This window comes from Engystomops pustulosus, chromosome 8 (assembly GCF_040894005.1).
Source record: "Engystomops pustulosus chromosome 8, aEngPut4.maternal, whole genome shotgun sequence".
NCBI classification, from domain to species: Eukaryota; Metazoa; Chordata; class Amphibia; order Anura; family Leptodactylidae; genus Engystomops; species Engystomops pustulosus.
In genome coordinates, this window is record NC_092418.1 from 7,736,156 (window position 1) to 7,760,236 (window position 24,081).

The 24,081-nt window shown below is 58.6% G+C and overlaps 2 protein-coding genes across 6 annotated transcripts in view; one reads left to right on the forward strand and one right to left on the reverse strand.

Annotated features, from left to right (window-relative positions):
• Positions 1–8,603, forward strand: part of DOC2A (double C2 domain alpha) — an 81,645-nt gene extending 73,042 nt beyond the window's left edge. For all 3 annotated transcript variants that reach the window (XM_072119463.1, XM_072119465.1, XM_072119464.1), the window contains exons 9-11: positions 4,156–4,237; positions 4,894–4,990; positions 5,526–8,603. In XM_072119463.1, the coding sequence (XP_071975564.1) occupies positions 4,156–4,237; positions 4,894–4,990; positions 5,526–5,662 (316 nt within the window). In that variant the 3' untranslated portion in view covers positions 5,663–8,603. The remainder of the gene's footprint in view (positions 1–4,155; positions 4,238–4,893; positions 4,991–5,525) is intronic.
• A 655-nt stretch (positions 8,604–9,258) lies between these two features.
• Positions 9,259–24,014, reverse strand: INO80E (INO80 complex subunit E). 3 transcript variants are annotated; one of them, XM_072119466.1, is made up of 8 exons: positions 23,884–24,013; positions 23,527–23,741; positions 23,381–23,451; positions 23,251–23,303; positions 22,444–22,519; positions 22,250–22,343; positions 21,922–22,050; positions 9,259–9,748 (listed from the first exon to the last, which is right to left on the reverse strand). In XM_072119466.1, the coding sequence occupies exons 2-8, from the start codon at positions 23,605–23,607 to the stop codon at positions 9,545–9,547; spliced, it is 708 nt and encodes a 235-aa protein (XP_071975567.1). In that variant the 5' UTR covers positions 23,608–23,741; positions 23,884–24,013; the 3' UTR covers positions 9,259–9,544. The 3 variants fall into 3 exon arrangements, with proteins under 3 accessions (XP_071975567.1, XP_071975568.1, XP_071975569.1); XM_072119467.1 differs by having other exon boundaries at positions 23,527–23,612; positions 23,884–23,984; XM_072119468.1 differs by lacking the exon at positions 21,922–22,050 and having other exon boundaries at positions 23,884–24,014.
• Positions 24,015–24,081: the final 67 nt, after the last annotated feature.

Genomic DNA, 24,081 nt, shown 5'->3' on the forward strand with positions numbered 1-24,081 from the left:
TGCCATATAAGGCGACTGCGTCTACGAGAGCCCCTGACTCATCCCATCCCTCATCAGCTTAATTGTAGACTCCACATTCCCCGGCACCTGTGAGTAATCCCCCCGGACCCCCATCCCTGCTCTACACTAATTACAGCTGCCAGAGACTAATGGGGAGGTATCTAACCCTATCCTGTGTGATACTGCCTGCTGAGCTGTGTATCTAACCCTATCCTGTGTGATACTGTCTGCTGAGCTGTGTATCTAATCCTATCCTGTGTGATACTGTCTGCTGAGCTGTGTATCTAACCCTATCCTGTGTGATACTGTCTGCTGAGCTGTGTATCTAACCCTATCCTGTGTGATACTGTCTGCTGAGCTGTGTATCTAATCCTCTCCTGTGTGATACTGCCTGCTGAGCTGTGTATCTAATCCCATCCTGTGTGATACTGTCTGCTGAGCTGTGTATCTAATCCTATTCTGTGTGATACTGCCTGCTGAGCTGTGTATCTAATCCTATCCTGTGTGATACTGCTGAGTTGTGTATCTAATCCTGTCCTGTGTGATACTGTCTGCTCTGCTGTGTATCTAATCCTATCCTGTGTGATACTGTCTGCTGAGCTGTGTATCTAATCCTATCCTGTGTGATACTGCCTGCTGAGCTGTGTATCTAATCCCATCCTGTGTGATACTGTCTGCTGAGCTGTGTATCTAATCCTATCCTGTGTGATACTGTCTGCTGAGCTGTGTATCTAATCCTATCCTGTGTGATACTGTCTGCTGAGCTGTGTATCTAATCCTATCCTGTGTGATACTGACTGCTGAGCTGTGTATCTAATCCTATCCTGTGTGATACTGCCTGCTGAGCTGTGTATCTAATCCCATCCTGTGTGATACTGTCTGCTGAGCTGTGTATCTAATCCTATCCTGTGTGATACCGCCTGCTGAGCTGTGTATCTAATCCCATCCTGTGTGATACTGTCTGCTGAGCTGTGTATCTAATCCTATCCTGTGTGATACTGTCTGCTGAGCTGTGTATCTAATCCTATCCTGTGTGATACTGTCTGCTGAGCTGTGTATCTAATCCTATCCTGTGTGATACTGCCTGCTGAGCTGTGTATCTAATCCTATCCTGTGTGATACAGTCTGCTGAGCTGTGTATCTAACCCTATCCTGTGTGATACTGCCTGCTGAGCTGTGTATCTAATCCTATCCTGTGTGATACTGACTGCTGAGCTGTGTATCTAATCCCATCCTGTGTGAAACAGCCTGCTGAGCTGTGTATCTAATCCTATCCTGTGTGATACTGTCTGCTGAGCTGTGTATCTAATCCTCTCCTGTGTGATACTGCTGAGCTACGTATCTAACCCTATCCTGTGTGATACTGCCTGCTGAGCTGTGTATCTAATCCTATCCTGTGTGATACTGACTGCTGAGCTGTGTATCTAATCCCATCCTGTGTGATACTGCCTGCTGATCTGTGTATCTAATCCTCTCCTGTGTGATACTGCCTGCTGAGCTGTGTATCTAATCCTGTCCTGTGTGATACTGTCTGCTGAGCTGTGTATCTAATCCTGTCCTGTGTGATACTGTCTGCTGAGCTGTGTATCTAATCCTATCCTGTGTGATACTGCCTGCTGAACTGTGTATCTAATCCTATCCTGTGTGATACTGCCTGCTGAGCTGTGTATCTAATCCTGTCCTGTGTGATACTGCCTGCTGAGCTGTGTATCTAATCCTATCCTGTGTGATACTGACTGCTGAGCTGTGTATCTAATCCTATCCTGTGTGATACTGTCTGCTGAGCTGTGTATCTAATCAGATCCTGTGTGATACTGCCTGCTGAGCTGTGTATCTAATCCTATCCTGTGTGATACTGTCTGCTGAACTGTGTATCTAATCCCATCCTGTGTGATACAGTCTGCTGAGCTGTGTATCTAACCCTATCCTGTGTGATACTGCCTGCTGAGCTGTGTATCTAATCCTATCCTGTGTGATACTGACTTCTGAGCTGTGTATCTAATCCCATCCTGTGTGAAACAGCCTGCTGAGCTGTGTATCTAATCCTATCCTGTGTGATACTGCCTGCTGAGCTGTGTATCTAATCCTCTCCTGTGTGATACTGCTGAGCTACGTATCTAACCCTATCCTGTGTGATACTGCCTGCTGATCTGTGTATCTAATCCTATCCTGTGTGATACTGTCTGCTGAGCTGTGTATCTAATCCTATCCTGTGTGATACTGTCTGCTGACCTACGTATCTAACCCTATCCTGTGTGATACTGCCTGCTGTGCCATGTATCCTATCCTGTGTGATACCGCCTGCTGAGCTGTGTATCTAATCCTATCCTGTGTGATACTGTCTGCTGAGCTGTGTATCTAACCCTATCCTGTGTGATACTTTCTGCTGAGCTGTGTATCTAATCCTATCCTATGTGATACTGTCTGCTGAGCTGTGTATCTAATCCTATCCTGTGTGATACTGTCTGCTGAGCTGTGTATCTAATCCTATCCTGTGTGATACTGTCTGCTGAGCTGTGTATCTAATCCTCTCCTGTGTGATACTGCTGAGCTGTGTATCTAATCCTCTCCTGTGTGATACTGTCTGCTGAGCTGTGTATCTAACCCTATCCTGTGTGATACTTTCTGCTGAGCTGTGTATCTAACCCTATCCTGTGTGATACTTTCTGCTGAGCTGTGTATCTAATCCTATCCTGTGTGATACTGCCTGCTGAGCTGTGTATCTAATCCCATCCTGTGTGATACTGTCTGAGCTGTGTATCTAATCCTATCCTGTGTGATACTGTCTGCTGAGCTGTGTATCTAATCCTCTCATGTGTGATACTGTCCGTTGATCTGTGTATCTAATCCTACCCTGTGTGATACTGTCTGCTGAGATGAGTATCTAATCCTATCCTGTGTGATACTGTCTGCTGAGCTGTGTATCTAACCCTATCCTGTATGATACTGTCTGCTGAGCTGTGTATCTAATCCTATCCTGTGTGATACTGCCTGCTGAGCTGTGTATCTAATCCTATCCTGTGTGATACTGTCTGCTGAGCTGTGTATCTAATCCTCTCCTGTGTGATACTGTCTGCTGAGCTGTGTATCTAATCCTATCCTGTGTGATACTGTCTGCTGAGCTGTGTATCTAATCCCATCCTGTGTGATACTGTCTGCTGAGCTGTGTATCTAATCCCATCCTGTGTGATACTGTCTGAGCTGTGTATCTAATCCTCTCCTGTGTGATACTGTCTGCTGAGCTGTGTATCTAATCCTCTCCTGTATGATACTGTCTGCTGAGCTGTGTATCTAATCCTATCCTGTGTGATACTGCCTGCTGAGCTGTGTATCTAATCCCATCCTGTGTGATACTGTCCGAGCTGTGTATCTAATCCTATCCAGTGTGATACTGTCTGCTGAGCTGTGTATCTAATCCCATCCTGTGTGATACTGTCTGCTGAGCTGTGTATCTAATCCTATCCTGTGTGATACTGCCTGCTGAGATGTGTATCTAATCCCATCCTGTGTGATACTGTCTGCTGAGCTGTGTATCTAATCCTCTCCTGTGTGATACTGTCTGCTGAGCTGTGTATCTAATCCTCTCCTGTGTGATACTGCCTGCTGAGCTGTGTATCTAACCCTATCCTGTGTGATACTGTCTGCTGAGCTGTGTATCTAATCCTATCCTGTGTGATACTGTCTGCTGAGCTGTGTATCTAATCCTATCCTGTGTGATACTGTCTGCTGAGCTGTGTATCTAATCCCCTCCTGTGTGATACTGTCTGCTGAGCTGTGTATCTAACCCTATCCTGTGTGATACTGTCTGCTGAGCTGTGTATCTAATCCTATCCTGTGTGATACTGCTGAGCTGTGTATCTAATCCTCTCCTGTGTGATACTGTCTGCTGAGCAGTGTATCTAATCCTATCCTGTGTGATACTGCCTGCTGAGCTGTGTATCTAATCCCATCCTGTGTGATACTGCCTGCTGAGCTGTGTATCTAATCCGCCATGTAGTTGAGGTCCGGCTGTGGGGGTCCGTGTCCTCAGGTCATACATGATGCGGCAGGAGAGGAGGATTAATGGGGGGGGGGGGAGTAATGGGGGTCCCTGGAGACTGCGGGGGGTCCGGCAGGTGTCCCTGGAAATGTCTTTCATCTTCTCTCATCTTCCAGGTACCTGAAGCCGGACGTGGAGAAGAAGTCCAAGCACAAGACGGCGGTGAAGAAGAAGACGCTCAACCCAGAATTCAATGAGGTAGGAGGGGCCTGACACATGGTTGATAGTCACAGGGGCGGGGCCTGACACATGGATGATAGTCACAGGGGCTTGGCCTGACACATGGATGATAGTCACAGGGGCGGGGCCTGACACATGGATGATGGTCACAGGGGCTTGGCCTGACACATGGATGATGGTCACAGGGGCTTGGCCTGGAACATGGATGATGGTCACAGGGGCTTGGCCTGACACATGGATGATGGTCACAGGGGAGGGGCCTGACACACGGATGATGGTCACAGGGGAGGGGCCTGACACACGGATGATGGTCACAGGGGCGGGGCCTGACACATGGATGATGGTCACAGGGGCGGGGCCTGACACATGGATGATGGTCACACGGGCGGGGCCTGACACATGGATGATGGTCACACGGGCGGGGCCTGACACACGGATGATGGTCACAGGGGAGGGGCCTGACACACGGATGATGGTCACAGGGGAGGGGCCTGACACACGGATGATGGTCACAGGGGAGGGGCCTGACACACGGATGATGGTCACAGGGGTGGGGCCTGACACACGGATGATGGTCACAAGGGTGGGGCCTGACACACAGATGATGGTCACAGGGGCGGCAGCCATGATGGGGAGGTGGGTGCAGTAATGAGTGTGGTCCTGCCGTCCACCAGGAGTTCTTCTATAAGATCGGTCTCCACGAGCTGCAGAAGAGGAGCCTGGAGGTCACCGTGTGGGACTACGACCTGGGAAAGTCCAACGACTTCATAGGTAAGTAGAAAGATGGCCGCCCGGCCCAAACCAGGTGCCCATGGTGACCCATTCAATCTCCAGCCATCTGACCCCTGACCTTGTGACCCCCTCCAGTACCACTAGTAACAGCGTCCCCTCCAGTACTAACCCTCAGGGCACCCCACTAGTAACGGCGTCCCCTCCAGTACGACCCCCGGGGTACCCCACAAGTAACGGCTTCCCCTCCGGTACTAACCCTCGGGGTACCCCACAAGTAATGGCGCCGGGGTACCCCACAAGTAACGGCTTCCCCTCCGGTACTAACCCTCGGGGTACCCCACAAGTAACGGCGTCCCCTCCAGTACCGACCCCCGGGGTACCCCACAAGTAACGGCTTCCCCTCCAGTACCGACCCTCGGGGTACCCCACAAGTAACGGCGCCCCCTCCAGTACCGACCCCCGGGTACCCCATAAGTAACGGCTTCCCCTCCAGTACCGACCACCAACCTTGATATGGAGGCATCCCCCCCCCCCCCATCCCCTCGCTCACAGCCGCTCTTGTTCTCTCCTCTAGGGGGCATTACACTTGGCATGAACTCCAAAGGGGAGTGTCTTAAACACTGGATGGAGTGTCTCTCTTCCACCAATCAGAGGGCAGAACACTGGCACACGCTGACCAATGAGCTTCCAGGATCCACTTACACCGACTAATGAGAAGATGGGATCCCGGGGATCTGGGACGGGTCACCCACCTGCACACTCACACAACCAACGCCATGGACGCCAGGAAGAGGGATGGACACGTCCGTCTCTGCCATAACAAGACGTGACCTGGGAGGACAATGGCCGATGATGATGTAAATATCACAACTACACAAATCCATCACAAAATGGCTGCTTTACGATGACCTCATTGTGTGGTAATCCGCCATCAAAACTGTCCTAAGCCAATCACGTTTCACATCCAGTCTAGTCCTCCGCCAGCGTCTGGTGGAGGACCGCGGGACAATGGCTTTTATATACAAGTATTATGCTGCAGAATCGGCCTGAAATATACCCCAGAGGGGGTAAAAGTACATCGGCGGGGGTAACAAGGCTTTATGTTGTCTGTGGCGTAAGTCTATCCTCAGTGGAGGCGACCATTCTAGAGAATGAGGCCCAAAGCGTCACAAAATGGCGGATGCGAGCAGGTGACTCACAACATGGCCGCCTCTGCCGGGATTCCAATGTCGCCCGCTGAGGGCCCATTATCTGTCCCTTACTTCTGGTCAGAGGGGTAAATCTAGGGGGGTAACAAGGCTTCATGGAGTTTGAGGCGTAGATCCATCCTGGGTGGAGGCGGCCATTTTGAGTGCTTGAAAAAGAGGCCCAATATGTCACAAAATGGCGGATGTGACTCACAACATGGCCGCCTCCTCTGTCTGAGAGGATTGTAATGTCGCCCAGTGAGGGCTGTGATATAAGACTGCGCCTCATCCCTCATTATCTGCCCAAAGAGGGGGTAAAAGTACATCAGGTCTTCATGGAGTGTGAGGCGTAGATCCGACCTGGGCGGCGGCGGCGGCCATTTTGTATATTCAGTAGCTGGAGAATGAGGCGCAAAATGTTATAAAATGTCCGCCACCGGTGGGGAGGATTGTTCTGTCGCCTTCTGAGGGGTTTCATGGAGACAGAGATCCATCCTGAGGGGAGACGCCCATTTTGTAAGTTGAAGGCCTCAAAACTGGAGAATGAGGCCCAAAATGGTGGAAACGACCGTGTGACTAAATGGCCGAAGATTATAATGAGATGATCTTCCCCCGTCGCCGTCTGAGGGCTGATTCCTCCGCTGTGTCGCGGATTACACTGCGCCTCATCCCTCATTATGTGTCATTTACCGTCTGGTAATTGGATTTAATTAGGCCTCGGCGTTGTCAGGTCACATGACGGCTGAGCGCTGTAATCTGTAAGTGATCCTGTCAGGCTGACGCCTGGAGCGCGGTGAGTGATGTGACGCAACGCGGTTATCCATCCAGCATCTATGATTATACGGACGAATCACCTCAGACACCGGTTACCCTCTGACCTCCCGCTGCTGCTATGACCCGAGGAATCTGACATTTAAAGGGGTTGTCTAGTATTTGAAGAACAACAGCGCCACCCACATCCACAGGTTGGTTGTGGTATTGCAGTAACGGACACAACCTGTGAATCGCAGTTTTCCGAAAGAAGTCGCCATGTTTTTGAAATCGTGGACAACCCCTTTAATAAAAGCAGACAAGCCAGGATCCCCAGGTAGTCCCTGGTTCGGTGCCTACGCCGAACCACACTTCCATGATTCCCTTAACTATGCAGGAGCAGACACAGCCATAAGCCCCGGGGGAAACCCAGAAACCAATCCGAGACAAAATGGAGGAGCTGTAGATCACGAGGCTCCTGCTCTCCATGGCAGCCAATCAGCTTGCAGCTTATTTCCTTCCAGCGATGGTTAGAGGATGAGAGGAGCGCTCTGATAGGACTATGCACACATCTCACCCCCTTCACTATTTGCACGTTTTTGTTCCTTTTTTTCGGATGTTTTGTGACTCCTGTTTTTGTACGTTGGGGGAGGGGTCGTGTGTGTTTTGTAACAGCGGGTGGGGGGGAGAGGAGAGTCAGTGCCCGATCTTCGCACGCCGGGACACTGCGTTTATGCAAAATTGTGTCTTTTGTAACTTTACTAAATCCTTTTACTTTTTGTTTCACTGTTTATAACAAGTGACGGCGACATGGGAGGAGTCTGTGCGACAGGGGGAGGGGCTTGGGTAATGAAGTTCTATGTGGTAAGTGTGGGGCAACTCCTGTGCCGCCATATTGCTCCACACAGATGTGGCCCTTCCTCTGAATGTAACAATGGTGCATCTCATTACCATAATAAGGGAGGGGGCGGGGCCGTCGTGGAGGTATTGTGCTTGCTCTGGGGTTGCCATGGAAGCGTCAGACTTCTGCGCATGCACTTCCTGTCATGTGACCTTCAATCATGGAGAGCAGGTGTGATGCTGCTGCCATGGCAACCGCAGAGCGAGCGAGACGTCCTCTTATTATAATGATGTCGGCTGAGCCCTCTGGGGCGTTTGGTCCCACCCCACGTGCAGCACCCCAGGGGGCCGACATCTGTGTGGAGCCAAAGAGGGCAATCGCTAATATATGATTGTGAACCTGTCAGCAGCTGCGACCAGGTATTGTCCCTGGAGAGCAGAGGGAAGGGGCTGTGCAGCAGTGTGAGGACACACCTCCAGTGCACTGAGAAGCTACAATCCTGGAATAGAGATCTATATATCACAGTCCTGCTGCTACTACAAGATATGCACAGCAGTGTGAGGACACATCTCTGCAGGGACAATACATTACACTGGCTGCAGAGAGCACAGCAGTGTGAGGACATCTCTGCAGGGGCAATACCTCGCACTGCAGTTTGGGGTCATACCCGAGAACACGTTACGGGCTGGTGTGGGGTGAGGGAAGTCCCTTGGGGTACGGCCCGGTTCTTGGCGCTGAGCTGCACATGACTGGATTATGCTTTGTGTTGTGTGTGTCAGGTTTGGATTGGGGTGCACTGGAGGCGGAGCACCCCCTTATTTGCATGTTACAGCCTCCTCCTAATAACTGCACTCAATAAAGACAAAATCTGAGACATCCTGGCTCCGCCTCTTCCCTCCGCCCCTCCCCCAATCTTCATTGTCTGTGAATGTGGAGGCGGCTCCGCTGTGCTCTCCTGGGCCGCCCTCTGCTGGTCACAGGGAGTACTGCACCACATCATACACACTGGAGCCCAAAGCTACAGAACACAGAACCTGCTCCTGTCCGGGTCACCGCGTCCCATGTGATCATTGCCGGACACGAGGAATAGATGAGGATTTTATTTTATGTCACAAATTGTAAATATTGTAAAGCCCAGGATAACATGTAACAGATAATTATAAGAGACGCTGATCAGGATGAGGCCGCAGCACATTACACTCCTCAGAGAGGACGGGATAACGCAGAGAATCTCCGTGAGGAATTGTCTCATCACAATCCATCTCCATGTATAAGAACAGTCGGACGCCCACGACGAACAAGAACACGAAGACTCATCATCACACTATTGTATAATAAAGGTTTGGTGATTGTGTAAGACCCTGTCCTAGTGACCGGGAGACCCCGTACATCCGTCACATGATCATCAGTGGAGAGGGCCCTGATCACACGAGCTTACACTCTATAAGGAGACGGAGGAGCAGCGGTTCCGTATCAGCCGGATGAGACTGACCCCCTGTACACGGGGGAGGGAGGGACCACAGACCTAAAACCTTGGACTTTCCAACTTTATTCAGTCACAATTACAAAAAGCAGGATCACATGACCCCGATACTCCACGGTGCGCAGCGCCACAAAGCAAAGACAATTCATGTTCATAGTCACAGCTCTGGGGGAGCAGGTCCTGACCCGGCCCGGATGACACCAGGGGGCGCTCTGCTGCATAGCGAGAGGTGTATGGTACAAGTCCCACAATGCATTGCAGTGCCCTGTATTATCACGATATCTCCCACAATGCATTGCAGCCTCCGCCTGGGGGTCCGGTATGGCTGGAGGTCACTCGGGGATGTCTATGACCAGGTCATCCTCCTCGTCTCCGTCCATGGCCTCCTCTCCGCTTCCCTCTCCTCCATCGCTGAACATCTGCTGCGGCACGGTGCTGAGGACGGGGGGCGGCGGGGCGAGCTTACTGGAGAGGGAGGGGAGCCCCGAGGAGCGAGAGCTGAAGGGCAGGACCCCCGAGGGGGAACCCAGGCCAATCTGCAGACAGAAGACAAGATGGACCAAGGGTCAGACGGGAGGCCACACAGAGGATCACACCCACCAGAGGGAGGGAGGGAGGCCACACAGAGGATCACACCCACCAGAGGGAGGGAGGCCACACAGAGGATTACACCCACCAGAGGGAGGGAGGGAGGGAGGCCACACAGAGGAACACACCCCCCAGAGGGAAGGAGGGAGGCCACACAGAGGATCACACCCACCAGAGGGAGGGAGGGAGGCCACACAGAGGATCACACCCACCAGAGGGAGGGAGGGAGGCCACACAGAGGATCACACCCACCAGAGGGAGGGAGGCCACACAGAGGATCACACCCACCAGAGGGAGGGAGGGAGGGAGGCCACACAGAGGAACACACCCCCCAGAGGGAAGGAGGGAGGCCACACAGAGGATCACACCCACCAGAGGGAGGGAGGGAGGCCACACAGAGGAACACACCCCCCAGAGGGAAGGAGGGAGGCCACACAGAGGATCACACCCACCAGAGGGAGGGAGGCCACACAGAGGATCACACCCACCAGAGGAAGAGAGGCCACACAGAGGATCACACCCACCAGAGGGAGGGAGGGAGGGAGGCCACACAGAGGATCACACCCACCAGAGGGAGGGAGGCCACACAGAGGATCACACCCACCAGAGGGAGGGAGGGAGGCCACACAGAGGAACACACCCCCCAGAGGGAAGGAGGGAGGCCACACAGAGGATCACACCCCCCAGAGGGAGGGAGGCCACACAGAGGAACACACCCCCCAGAGGGAAGGAGGGAGGCCACACAGAGGATCACACCCACCAGAGGGAGGGAGGGAGGCCACACAGAGGATTACACCCACCAGAGGGAGGGAGGGAGGGAGGCCACACAGAGGATCACACCCACCAGAGGGAGGGAGGGAGGGAGGCCACACAGAGGATCACACCCACCAGAGGGAGGGAGGGAGGCCACACAGAGGATCACACACCGGAGGAAGGGAGGGAGGCCACACAGAGGATCACACCCACCAGAGGGAAGGAGGGAGGCCACACAGAGGATCACACCCACCAGAGGGAGGGAGGGAGGCCACACAGAGGATCACACCCACCAGAGGGAGGCCACACAGAGGATCACACCCACCAGAGGGAGGGAGGGAGGGAGGCCACACAGAGGATCACACCCACCAGAGGGAGGGAGGCCACACAGAGGATCACACCCACCAGAGGGAGGGAGGGAGGGAGGCCACACAGAGGATCACACCCACCAGAGGGAGGGAGGGAGGGAGGCCACACAGAGGAACACACTCACCAGAGGGAGGGAGGCCACACAGAGGATCACACCCACCAGAGGGAGGGAGGGAGGCCACACAGAGGATCACACCCACCCACCAGAGGGAAGGAGGGAGGCCACACAGAGGATCACACCCACCAGAGGGAGGGAGGCCACACCCACCAGAGGGAGGGAGGGAGGGAGGCCACACAGAGGAACACACCCCCCAGAGGGAAGGAGGGAGGCCACACAGAGGATCACACCCACCAGAGGGAGGGAGGGAGGGAGGCCACACAGAGGATCACACCCACCAGAGGAAGAGAGGCCACACAGAGGATCACACCCACCAGAGGGAGGGAGGGAGGGAGGCCACACAGAGGATCACACCCACCAGAGGGAGGGAGGGAGGGAGGCCACACAGAGGAACACACCCCCCAGAGGGAAGGAGGGAGGCCACACAGAGGATCACACCCACCAGAGGGAGGGAGGGAGGCCACACAGAGGATTACACCCACCAGAGGGAGGGAGGGAGGGAGGCCACACAGAGGATCACACCCACCAGAGGGAGGGAGGGAGGGAGGCCACACAGAGGATTACACCCACCAGAGGGAGGGAGGGAGGGAGGCCACACAGAGGAACACACCCCCCAGAGGGAAGGAGGGAGGCCACACAGAGGATCACACCCACCAGAGGGAGGGAGGGAGGCCACACAGAGGAACACACCCCCCAGAGGGAAGGAGGGAGGCCACACAGAGGATCACACCCACCAGAGGGAGGGAGGGAGGCCACACAGAGGATCACACACCGGAGGAAGGGAGGGAGGCCACACAGAGGATCACACCCACCAGAGGGAGGGAGGGAGGCCACACAGAGGATCACACCCACCAGAGGGAGGGAGGGAGGCCACACAGAGGATCACACACCGGAGGAAGGGAGGGAGGCCACACAGAGGATCACACCCACCAGAGGGAAGGAGGGAGGCCACACAGAGGATCACACCCACCAGAAGGAGGGAGGGAGGCCACACAGAGGATCACACCCACCAGAGGGAGGCCACACAGAGGATCACACCCACCAGAGGGAGGGAGGGAGGGAGGCCACACAGAGGATCACACCCACCAGAGGGAGGGAGGCCACACAGAGGATCACACCCACCAGAGGGAGGGAGGGAGGGAGGCCACACAGAGGATCACACCCACCAGAGGGAGGGAGGGAGGGAGGCCACACAGAGGAACACACCCACCCACCAGAGGGAAGGAGGGAGGCCACACAGAGGATCACACCCACCAGAGGGAGGGAGGGAAGGAGGCCACACAGAGGAACACACTCACCAGAGGGAGGGAGGCCACACAGAGGATCACACCCACCAGAGGGAGGGAGGGAGGGAGGCCACACAGAGGATCACACCCACCCACCAGAGGGAAGGAGGGAGGCCACACAGAGGATCACACCCACCAGAGGGAGGGAGGCCACACCCACCAGAGGGAGGGAGGGAGGGAGGCCACACAGAGGAACACACCCACCCACCAGAGGGAAGGAGGGAGGCCACACAGAGGATCACACCCACCAGAGGGAGGGAGGGAGGCCACACAGAGGATCACACCCACCAGAGGGAGGGAGGCCACACAGAGGATCACACCCACCAGAGGGAGGGAGGCCGCACAGAGGATCACACCCACCAGAGGGAGGGAGGCCGCACAGAGGATCACACCCACCCACCAGAGGGAAGGAGGGAGGCCACACAGAGGATCACACCCACCAGAGGGAGGGAGGGAGGCCACACAGAGGATCACACCCACCAGAGGGAGGGAGGGAGGCCACACAGAGGATCACACCCACCAGAGGGAAGGAGGGAGGCAGGGAGGGAGGCCACACCCACCAGAGGGAGGGAGGGAGGGAGGCCACACCCACCAGAGGGAGGGAGGGAGGCCACACAGAGGATCACACCCACCAGAGGGAAGGAGGGAGGGAGGCCACACAGAGGATCACACCCATCAGAGGGAGGGAGGGAGGGAGGCCGGCCACACAGAGGATCACACCCACCAGAGGGAGGGAGGCCACACAGAGGATCACACCCACCAGAGGGAGGGAGGGGAGGCCACACAGAGCATCACACCCACCAGAGGGAGGGAGGGAGGGAGGCCACACAGAGGATCACACCCACCAGAGGGAGGGAGGGAGGGAGGCCACACAGAGGATCACACCCACCAGAGGGAGGGAGGGAGGGAGGCCACACAGAGGATCACACCCACCAGAGGGAGGGAGGGAGGCCACACAGAGGATCACACCCACCAGAGGGAGGGAGGGAGGCCACACAGAGGATCACACCCACCAGAGGGAGGGAGGGAGGCCACACAGAGGATCACACCCACCAGAGGGAGGGAGGGAGGCCACACAGAGGATCACACCCACCAGAGGGAGGGAGGCCACACAGAGGATCACACCCACCAGAGGGAGGGAGGCCGCACAGAGGATCACACCCACCAGAGGGAGGGAGGGAGGCCACACAGAGGATCACACCCACCCACCAGAGGGAGGGAGGCCACACAGAGGATCACACCCACCCACCAGAGGGAAGGAGGGAGGCCACACAGAGGATCACACCCACCAGAGGGAAGGAGGGAGGCCACACAGAGGATCACACCCACCAGAGGGAGGGAGGCCACACAGAGGATCACACCCACCAGAGGGAGGGAGGCCACACAGAGGATCACACCCACCAGAGGGAAGGAGGGAGGCCACACAGAGGATCACACCCACCAGAGGGAGGGAGGGGAGGCCACACAGAGGATCACACCCATCAGAGGGAAGGAGGGAGGCCACACAGAGGATCACACCCACCAGAGGGAGGGAGGGGAGGCCACACAGAGCATCACACCCACCAGAGGGAAGGAGGGAGGCCACACAGAGGATCACACCCACCAGAGGGAAGGAGGGAGGCCACACAGAGCATCACACCCACCAGAGGGAAGGAGGGAGGCCACACAGAGGATCACACCCACCAGAGGGAGGGAGGGAGGCCACACAGAGGATCACACCCACCAGAGGGAGGGAGGGAGGCCACACAGAGGATCACAACCACCAGAGGGAAGGAGGGAGGCCACACAGAGGAACACACCCACCCACCAGAGGGAGGGAGGCCACACAGAGGATCACACCCACCCACCAGAGGGAGGGAGGGAGGCCACACAGAGGATCACACCCACCAGAGGGAAGGAGGGAGGCCACACAGAGGATCACACCCACCAGAGGGAAGGAGGGAGGCCACACAGAGGATCACACCCACCAGAGGGAGGGAGGCCACACAGAGGATCACACCCACCAGAGGGAGGGAGGGAGGCCACACAGAGGAACACACCCCCCAGAGGGAAGGAGGGAGGCCACACAGAGGATCACACCCACCAGAGGGAGGGAGGGAGGCCACACAGAGGAACACACCCCCCAGAGGGAAGGAGGGAGGCCACACAGAGGATCACACCCACCAGAGGGAGGGAGGGAGGGAGGCCACACAGAGGATCACACCCACCAGAGGAAGAGAGGCCACACAGAGGATCACACCCACCAGAGGGAGGGAGGGAGGGAGGCCACACAGAGGATCACACCCACCAGAGGGAGGGAGGCCACACAGAGGATCACACCCACCAGAGGGAGGGAGGGAGGGAGGCCACACAGAGGAACACACCCCCCAGAGGGAAGGAGGGAGGCCACACAGAGGATCACACCCACCAGAGGGAGGGAGGGAGGCCACACAGAGGATTACACCCACCAGAGGGAGGGAGGGAGGGAGGCCACACAGAGGATCACACCCACCAGAGGGAGGGAGGGAGGGAGGCCACACAGAGGATCACACCCACCAGAGGGAGGGAGGGAGGGAGGCCACACAGAGGATTACACCCACCAGAGGGAGGGAGGGAGGGAGGCCACACAGAGGAACACACCCCCCAGAGGGAAGGAGGGAGGCCACACAGAGGATCACACCCACCAGAGGGAGGGAGGGAGGCCACACAGAGGAACACACCCCCCAGAGGGAAGGAGGGAGGCCACACAGAGGATCACACCCACCAGAGGGAGGGAGGGAGGCCACACAGAGGATCACACCCACCAGAGGGAGGGAGGGAGGGAGGCCACACAGAGGATCACACCCACCAGAGGGAGGGAGGCCACACAGAGGATCACACCCACCAGAGGGAGGGAGGGAGGGAGGCCACACAGAGGAACACACCCCCCAGAGGGAAGGAGGGAGGCCACACAGAGGATCACACCCACCAGAGGGAGGGAGGGAGGCCACACAGAGGATCACACACCGGAGGAAGGGAGGGAGGCCACACAGAGGATCACACCCACCAGAGGGAGGGAGGGAGGCCACACAGAGGATCACACCCACCAGAGGGAGGGAGGGAGGCCACACAGAGGATCACACCCACCAGAGGGAAGGAGGGAGGCCACACAGAGGATCACACCCACCAGAGGGAGGGAGGGAGGCCACACAGAGGATCACACCCACCAGAGGGAAGGAGGGAGGCCACACAGAGGATCACACCCACCGGAGGAAGGGAGGGAGGCCACACAGAGGATCACACCCACCAGAGGGAAGGAGGGAGGCCACACAGAGGATCACACCCACCAGAGGGAGGGAGGGAGGCCACACAGAGGATCACACCCACCAGAGGGAGGCCACACAGAGGATCACACCCACCAGAGGGAGGGAGGGAGGGAGGCCACACAGAGGATCACACCCACCAGAGGGAGGGAGGCCACACAGAGGATCACACCCACCAGAGGGAGGGAGGGAGGGAGGCCACACAGAGGATCACACCCACCAGAGGGAGGGAGGGAGGGAGGCCACACAGAGGAACACACTCACCAGAGGGAGGGAGGCCACACAGAGGATCACACCCACCAGAGGGAGGGAGGGAGGGAGGCCACACAGAGGATCACACCCACCCACCAGAGGGAAGGAGGGAGGCCACACAGAGGATCACACCCACCAGAGGGAGGGAGGCCACACCCACCAGAGGGAGGGAGGGAGGGAGGCCACACAGAGGAACACACCCACCCACCAGAGGGAAGGAGGGAGGCCACACAGAGGATCACACACCGGAGGAAGGGAGGGAGGCCACACAGAGGATCACACCCACCAGAGGGAGGGAGGGAGGCCACACAGAGGATCACACCCACCAGAGGGAGGGAGGCCACACAGAGGATCACACCCACCAGAGGGAGGGAGGCCACACAGAGGATCACACCCACCAGAGGGAGGGAGGCCGCACAGAGGATCACACCCACCCACCAGAGGGAAGGAGGGAGGCCACACAGAGGATCACACCCACCAGAGGGAGGGAGGGAGGCCACACAGAGGATCACACCCACCAGAGGGAGGGAGGGAGGCCACACAGAGGATCACACCCACCAGAGGGAAGGAGGGAGGCAGGGAGGGAGGCCACACCCACCAGAGGGAGGGAGGGAGGCCACACCCACCAGAGGGAGGGAGGGAGGCCACACAGAGGATCACACCCACCAGAGGGAAGGAGGGAGGGAGGCCACACAGAGGATCACACCCATCAGAGGGAGGGAGGGAGGGAGGCCGGCCACACAGAGGATCACACCCACCAGAGGGAGGGAGGCCACACAGAGCATCACACCCACCAGAGGGAGGGAGGGAGGGAGGCCACACAGAGGATCACACCCACCAGAGGGAGGGAGGGAGGGAGGCCACACAGAGGATCACACCCACCAGAGGGAGGGAGGGAGGGAGGCCACACAGAGGATCACACCCACCAGAGGGAGGGAGGGAGGCCACACAGAGGATCACACCCACCAGAGGGAGGGAGGGAGGCCACACAGAGGATCACACCCACCAGAGGGAGGGAGGGAGGCCACACAGAGGATCACACCCACCAGAGGGAGGGAGGGAGGCCACACAGAGGATCACACCCACCAGAGGGAGGGAGGGAGGCCACACAGAGGATCACACCCACCAGAGGGAGGGAGGGAGGCCACACAGAGGATCACACCCACCAGAGGGAGGGAGGCCACACAGAGGATCACACCCACCAGAGGGAGGGAGGCCGCACAGAGGATCACACCCACCAGAGGGAGGGAGGGAGGTCACACAGAGGATCACACCCACCCACCAGAGGGAGGCAGGCCACACAGAGGATCACACCCACCCACCAGAGGGAAGGAGGGAGGCCACACAGAGGATCACACCCACCAGAGGGAAGGAGGGAGGCCACACAGAGGATCACACCCACCAGAGGGAGGGAGGCCACACAGAGGATCACACCCACCAGAGGGAGGGAGGCCACACAGAGGATCACACCCACCAGAGGGAAGGAGGGAGGCCACACAGAGGATCACACCCACCAGAGGGAGGGAGGGAGGCCACACAGAGGATCACACCCACCAGAGGGAGGGAGGGGAGGCCACACAGAGCATCACACCCACCAGAGGGAAGGAGGGAGGCCACACAGAGGATCACACCCACCAGAGGGAAGGAGGGAGGCCACACAGAGCATCACACCCACCAGAGGGAAGGAGGGAGGCCACACAGAGGATCACACCCACCAGAGGGAGGGAGGGAGGCCACACAGAGGATCACACCCACCAGAGGGAGGGAGGGAGGCCACACAGAGGAACACACCCACCCACCAGAGGGAGGGAGGCCACACAGAGGATCACACCCACCCACCAGAGGGAGGGAGGGAGGCCACACAGAGGATCACACCCACCAGAGGGAAGGAGGGAGGCCACACAGAGGATCACACCCACCAGAGGGAAGGAGGGAGGCCACACAGAGGATCACACCCACCAGAGGGAGGGAGGCCACACAGAGGATCACACCCACCAGAGGGAGGGAGGGAGGGAGGCCACACAGAGGATCACACCCACCAGAGGGAGGGAGGCCACACAGAGGATCACACCCACCAGAGGGAAGGAGGGAGGCCACACAGAGGATCACACCCACCAGAGGGAGGGAGGCCATACAGAGGATCACACCCACCAGAGGGAGGGAGGCCACACAGAGGATAGGATCACACCCACCGGAGGGAGGGAGGGAGGCCACACAGAGGATCACACCCACCAGAGGAAGAGAGGCCACACAGAGGATCACACCCACCCACCAGAGGGAAGGAGGGAGGCCACACAGAGGATCACACCCACCAGAGGGAGGGAGGGAGGCCACACAGAGGATCACATCCACCAGAGGGAGGGAGGCCACACAGAGGATTACACCCACCAGAGGGAGGGAGGGAGGGAGGCCACACAGAGGATCACACCCACCAGAGGAAGAGAGGCCACACAGAGGATCACACCCACCAGAGGAAGAGAGGCCACACAGAGGATCACACCCACCAGAGGAAGAGAGGCCACACAGAGGATCACACCCACCAGAGGGAGGGAGGCCACACAGAGGATCACACCCACCAGAGGGAGGGAGGGAGGCCACACAGAGGATCACACCCACCAGAGGGAAGGAGCGAGGCCACACAGAGGATCACACCCACCAGAGGGAAGGAGCGAGGCCACGCAGAGGATCACACCCACCAGAGGAAGAGAGGCCACACAGAGGATCACACCCACCAGAGGAAGAGAGGCCACACAGAGGATCACACCCACCAGAGGAAGAGAGGCCACACAGAGGATCACACCCACCAGAGGAAGAGAGGCCACACAGAGGATCACACCCACCAGAGGAAGAGAGGCCACACAGAGGATCACACCCACCAGAGGAAGAGAGGCCACACAGAGGATCACACCCACCCACCAGAGGGAAGGAGGGAGGCCACACAGAGGATCACACCCACCAGAGGGAGGGAGGGAGGCCACACAGAGGATCACATCCACCAGAGGGAGGGAGGCCACACAGAGGATTACACCCACCAGAGGGAGGGAGGGAGGGAGGCCACACAGAGGATCACACCCACCAGAGGGAGGGAGGGAGGGAGGCCACACAGAGGATCACACCCACCAGAGGGAGGGAGGGAGGCCATACAGAGGATCACACCCACCAGAGGATCACACCCACCAGAGGGAAGGAGGGAGGCCACACAGAGGATCACACCCACCAGAGGGAGGGAGGCCACACAGAGGATCACACCCACCAGAGGGAAGGAGGGAGGCCACACAGAGGATCACACCCACCAGAGGGAAGGAGCGAGGCCACACAGAGGATCACACCCACCAGAGGGAAGGAGCGAGGCCACGCAGAGGATCACACCCACCAGAGGAAGAGAGGCCACACAGAGGATCACACCCACCAGAGGAAGAGAGGCCACACAGAGGATCACACCCACCAGAGGAAGAGAGGCCACACAGAGGATCACACCCACCAGAGGAAGAGAGGCCACACAGAGGATCACACCCACCAGAGGAAGAGAGGCCACACAGAGGATCACACCCACCAGAGGAAGAGAGGCCACACAGAGGATCACACCCACCAGAGGAAGAGAGGCCACACAGAGGATCACACCCACCAGAGGAAGAGAGGCCACACAGAGGATCACACCCACCAGAGGGAGGGAGGCCACACAGAGGAACACACCCACCAGAGGGAGGGAGGCCACACAGAGGAACACACCCACCAGAGGGAGGGAGGCCACACAGAGGAACACACCCACCAGAGGGAGGGAGGCCACACAGAGGAACACACCCACCAGAGGGAGGGAGGCCACACAGAGGATCACACCCACCAGAGGGAGGGAGGCCACACAGAGGATCACACCCACCAGAGGGAGGGAGGGAGGCCTCACAGAGGATCACACCCACCCACCAGAGGGAGGCCACACAGAGGATCACACCCACCAGAGGGAGGGAGGGAGGCCACACAGAGGATCACACCCACCAGAGGGAGGGAGGCCACACAGAGGAACACACCCACCAGAGGGAGGGAGGCCACACAGAGGAACACACCCACCAGAGGGAGGGAGGCCACACAGAGGAACACACCCACCAGAGGGAGGGAGGCCACACAGAGGATCACACCCACCAGAGGGAGGGAGGCCTCACAGAGGATCACACCCACCCACCAGAGGGAGGCCACACAGAGGATCACACCCACCAGAGGGAGGGAGGGAGGCCACACAGAGGATCACACCCACCAGAGGGAGGGAGGGAGGCCACACAGAGGATCACACCCACCAGAGGGAGGGAGGGAGGCCACACAGAGGATCACACCCACCAGAGGGAGGGAGGCCACACAGAGGATCACACCCACCAGAGGAAGAGAGGCCACACAGAGGATCACACCCACCCACCAGAGGGAAGGAGGGAGGCCACACAGAGGATCACACCCACCAGAGGGAGGGAGGGAGGCCACACAGAGGATCACATCCACCAGAGGGAGGGAGGCCACACAGAGGATTACACCCACCAGAGGGAGGGAGGGAGGGAGGCCACACAGAGGATCACACCCACCAGAGGGAGGGAGGGAGGGAGGCCACACAGAGGATCACACCCACCAGAGGGAGGGAGGGAGGCCATACAGAGGATCACACCCACCAGAGGATCACACCCACCAGAGGGAAGGAGGGAGGCCACACAGAGGATCACACCCACCAGAGGGAGGGAGGCCACACAGAGGATCACACCCACCAGAGGGAAGGAGGGAGGCCACACAGAGGATCACACCCACCAGAGGGAAGGAGCGAGGCCACACAGAGGATCACACCCACCAGAGGGAAGGAGCGAGGCCACGCAGAGGATCACACCCACCAGAGGAAGAGAGGCCACACAGAGGATCACACCCACCAGAGGAAGAGAGGCCACACAGAGGATCACACCCACCAGAGGAAGAGAGGCCACACAGAGGATCACACCCACCAGAGGAAGAGAGGCCACACAGAGGATCACACCCACCAGAGGAAGAGAGGCCACACAGAGGATCACACCCACCAGAGGAAGAGAGGCCACACAGAGGATCACACCCACCAGAGGAAGAGAGGCCACACAGAGGATCACACCCACCAGAGGAAGAGAGGCCACACAGAGGATCACACCCACCAGAGGGAGGGAGGCCACACAGAGGAACACACCCACCAGAGGGAGGGAGGCCACACAGAGGAACACACCCACCAGAGGGAGGGAGGCCACACAGAGGAACACACCCACCAGAGGGAGGGAGGCCACACAGAGGAACACACCCACCAGAGGGAGGGAGGCCACACAGAGGATCACACCCAGAGGGAGGGAGGGAGGCCTCACAGAGGATCACACCCACCAGAGGGAGGGAGGGAGGCCTCACAGAGGATCACACCCACCCACCAGAGGGAGGCCACACAGAGGATCACACCCACCAGAGGGAGGGAGGGAGGCCACACAGAGGATCACACCCACCAGAGGGAGGGAGGCCACACAGAGGAACACACCCACCAGAGGGAGGGAGGCCACACAGAGGAACACACCCACCAGAGGGAGGGAGGCCACACAGAGGAACACACCCACCAGAGGGAGGGAGGCCACACAGAGGAACACACCCACCAGAGGGAGGGAGGCCACACAGAGGATCACACCCACCAGAGGGAGGGAGGCCTCACAGAGGATCACACCCACCCACCAGAGGGAGGCCACACAGAGGATCACACCCACCAGAGGGAGGGAGGGAGGCCACACAGAGGATCACACCCACCAGAGGGAGGGAGGGAGGCCACACAGAGGATCACACCCACCAGAGGGAGGGAGGCCACACAGAGGAACACACCCACCGGAGGGAAGGAGGGAGGCCACACAGAGGATCACACCCACCAGAGGGAGGGAGGGAGGCCACACAGAGGATCACACACCGGAGGGAGGCCACAGAGAGGATCACATGCACACCCCAGAGGGAGGGAGGCCACACAGAGGATCACACACCGGCAGCCAGGAGGCCAGGGCAGGGCGGGTGAGGGGGTCACAGACTTGTCATCTCGCTGGTACCTTAGGTTTCTTGGGCTTAACCCCACGGTTCTTTCTGTCTTTCTTGACTCGCTCGGGTTTGGGGGACGTGGAGTTGGGGATAGGAGCCAGATATTCCGAGGGGAACGGGGTGTAGGGGGGTGAGGTCATCTGATGGAACGGGGGAGGGGTGGAGAAAACACAAATCATGAAATGGGATGAGGGAGAGAAGATCGGGGGGAGGGGGACCCAAGTGACAACCAAGAACTACAACAATATGGTAGAGCCACCCCCACCCCAACAGCAACTACAACTCCCAACATTCCCTACTAACACAGCATCAAGGGGTCCATGTGCATCATATACTCACTGCGCTCAGGTAGGGGGCCCCCGATGTGTGCAGCGAGAGGCCCGACGAGGAGGACGGGGGAGGGGAGGCCGGACCGGCTGAGGGACTCCGCTTCCTGCAGGAGAAATCACAATGTATCAGCCTGGAATATGAAGTGTCAAGTCCGGATTCACTGACAACAAGCAGAGATGTGATGTAGCAGCCTCTGGACTCACCTCCTGGCAGTGGGTGTGCTGGCATCGCGCCCTCCCTCTGTGTCACTATTCTCCGAAGAAGCCGTCATATCAGAATCTGTGAGGAAGGAGCCTCAGTTACTCCTCCTGGAAAGATCCCCCCAAAGAACCATCACCCAGGAGTCACGGCATTCCCTCCCGTCTCCCCCAGGGCCCCCCGGCTATCCCTCCCGTCTCCCCCAGGGCCCCCCGGCTATCCCTCCCGTCTCCCCCAGGGCCCCCCGGCTATCCCTCCCGTCTCCCCCAGGGCCCCCCGGCTATCCCTCCCGTCTCCCCCAGGGCCCCCCGGCTATCCCTCCCGTCTCCCCCAGGGCCCCCCGGCTATCCCTCCCGTCTCCCCCAGGGCCCCCCGGCTATCCCTCCCGTCTCCCCCAGGCCCCCCGGCTGTCCCTCCCGTCTCCCCCAGGGCCCCCCGGCTGTCCCTGCCGCCTCCCCCGGGCCCCCCGGCTATCCCTCCCGTCTCCCCCAGGGCCCCCCGGCTATCCCTCCCGTCTCCCCCAGGGCCCCCCGGCTATCCCTCCCGTCTCCCCCAGGGCCCCCCGGCTATCCCTCCCGTCTCCCCCAGGGCCCCCCGGCTATCCCTCCCGTCTCCCCCAGGGCCCCCCGGCTATCCCTCCCGTCTCCCCCAGGGCCCCCCGGCTATCCCTCCCGTCTCCCCCAGGGCCCCCCGGCTGTCCCTGCCGCCTCCCCCGGGCCCCCCGGCTATCCCTCCCGTCTCCCCCAGGCCCCCCGGCTGTCCCTGCCGCCTCCCCCGGGCCCCTCGGTTATTCCTCCTGTTCCCCCATTTACCTGAGGAGTCATCGTCCACGTTCTCGTACTGGAGGATTCTGTCCAATAAGAAGCTGGTGGAGATAAGGGGAGGGGCATGAGCTGGAGCGGCACCTACAGACACCCCCCCCCCCCCCTTCCTGGTACTTACCTCTTGTCTCGGGACACCTTCAGCAGCTTCCTCTGCGCCCTCCGTAATTCCTCCTGGAAACATTCCTGCTCCTAAAGAGAGAAACAAGAAGCTGCTGAGAGTTCTCCAGTCACCCCCAGAGCTGCATCCCCAGACCTGTCACTCACATAGATGAGGAACTTGAGCTTCCGCTTGAGGTTCTTGTACTTCCTCTTGTAGTCCACCTCGCCGTCCGCCTGGCCATTCATCCTCCCTGCAGTCAGAGAGCAGGACCGGTCAGGAGCCTGGGAAAGCTGGCTGAGACTGCCGACATCTAACTACAACTCCCAGCATGCCTCCAGAGCCACCGCTCACGGCAACCAATCAGATGCCGGCTCTGACTCTGAGGAGAATGAAAGCAGCGATCTGATTGGTTGGTACAGGCAACTACATCACTTCTCTCCTACGCTCCCAGCATCCATTGCCGTCCCCATCCTCTAGCGCAGGAGTTGCTGGGAGTTGTTGTTACTGTGTATATCACTTACCTCTGCGGCTTACTGGAGGATAATCCCCGCCCACACCGGCCGCAGGGATGTGACGTCACTTCCGGATTACATTTCTAGAGTGAAGGCTCCTGCAGAAAACATGGCGAAAGCTCCGAAAACATGGCGGCGGCGCTAATGGGCGGAGCTCATGTATCCTCCAATCAGGATCTTCTTTTCGATGTCCCCGTACAGTCCACC

What these genes read in the sequence shown, in the direction of transcription:
- INO80E (XM_072119466.1), bottom strand. Translation starts at nt 23,607, where the DNA reads ATGAATGGCCAGGCGGACGGCGAGGTGGACTACAAGAGGAAGTACAAG. An exon ending in AAGGTGTCCCGAGACAAGAG is followed by an intron (nt 23,304 to 23,380) that starts GTAAGTACCAGG and finishes TATCTCCACCAG; the next exon opens with CTTCTTATTGGACAGAATCC. An exon ending in TTAAGCCCAAGAAACCTAAG is followed by an intron (nt 9,749 to 21,921) that starts GTACCAGCGAGA and finishes TTCTGTCTGCAG; the next exon opens with ATTGGCCTGGGTTCCCCCTC.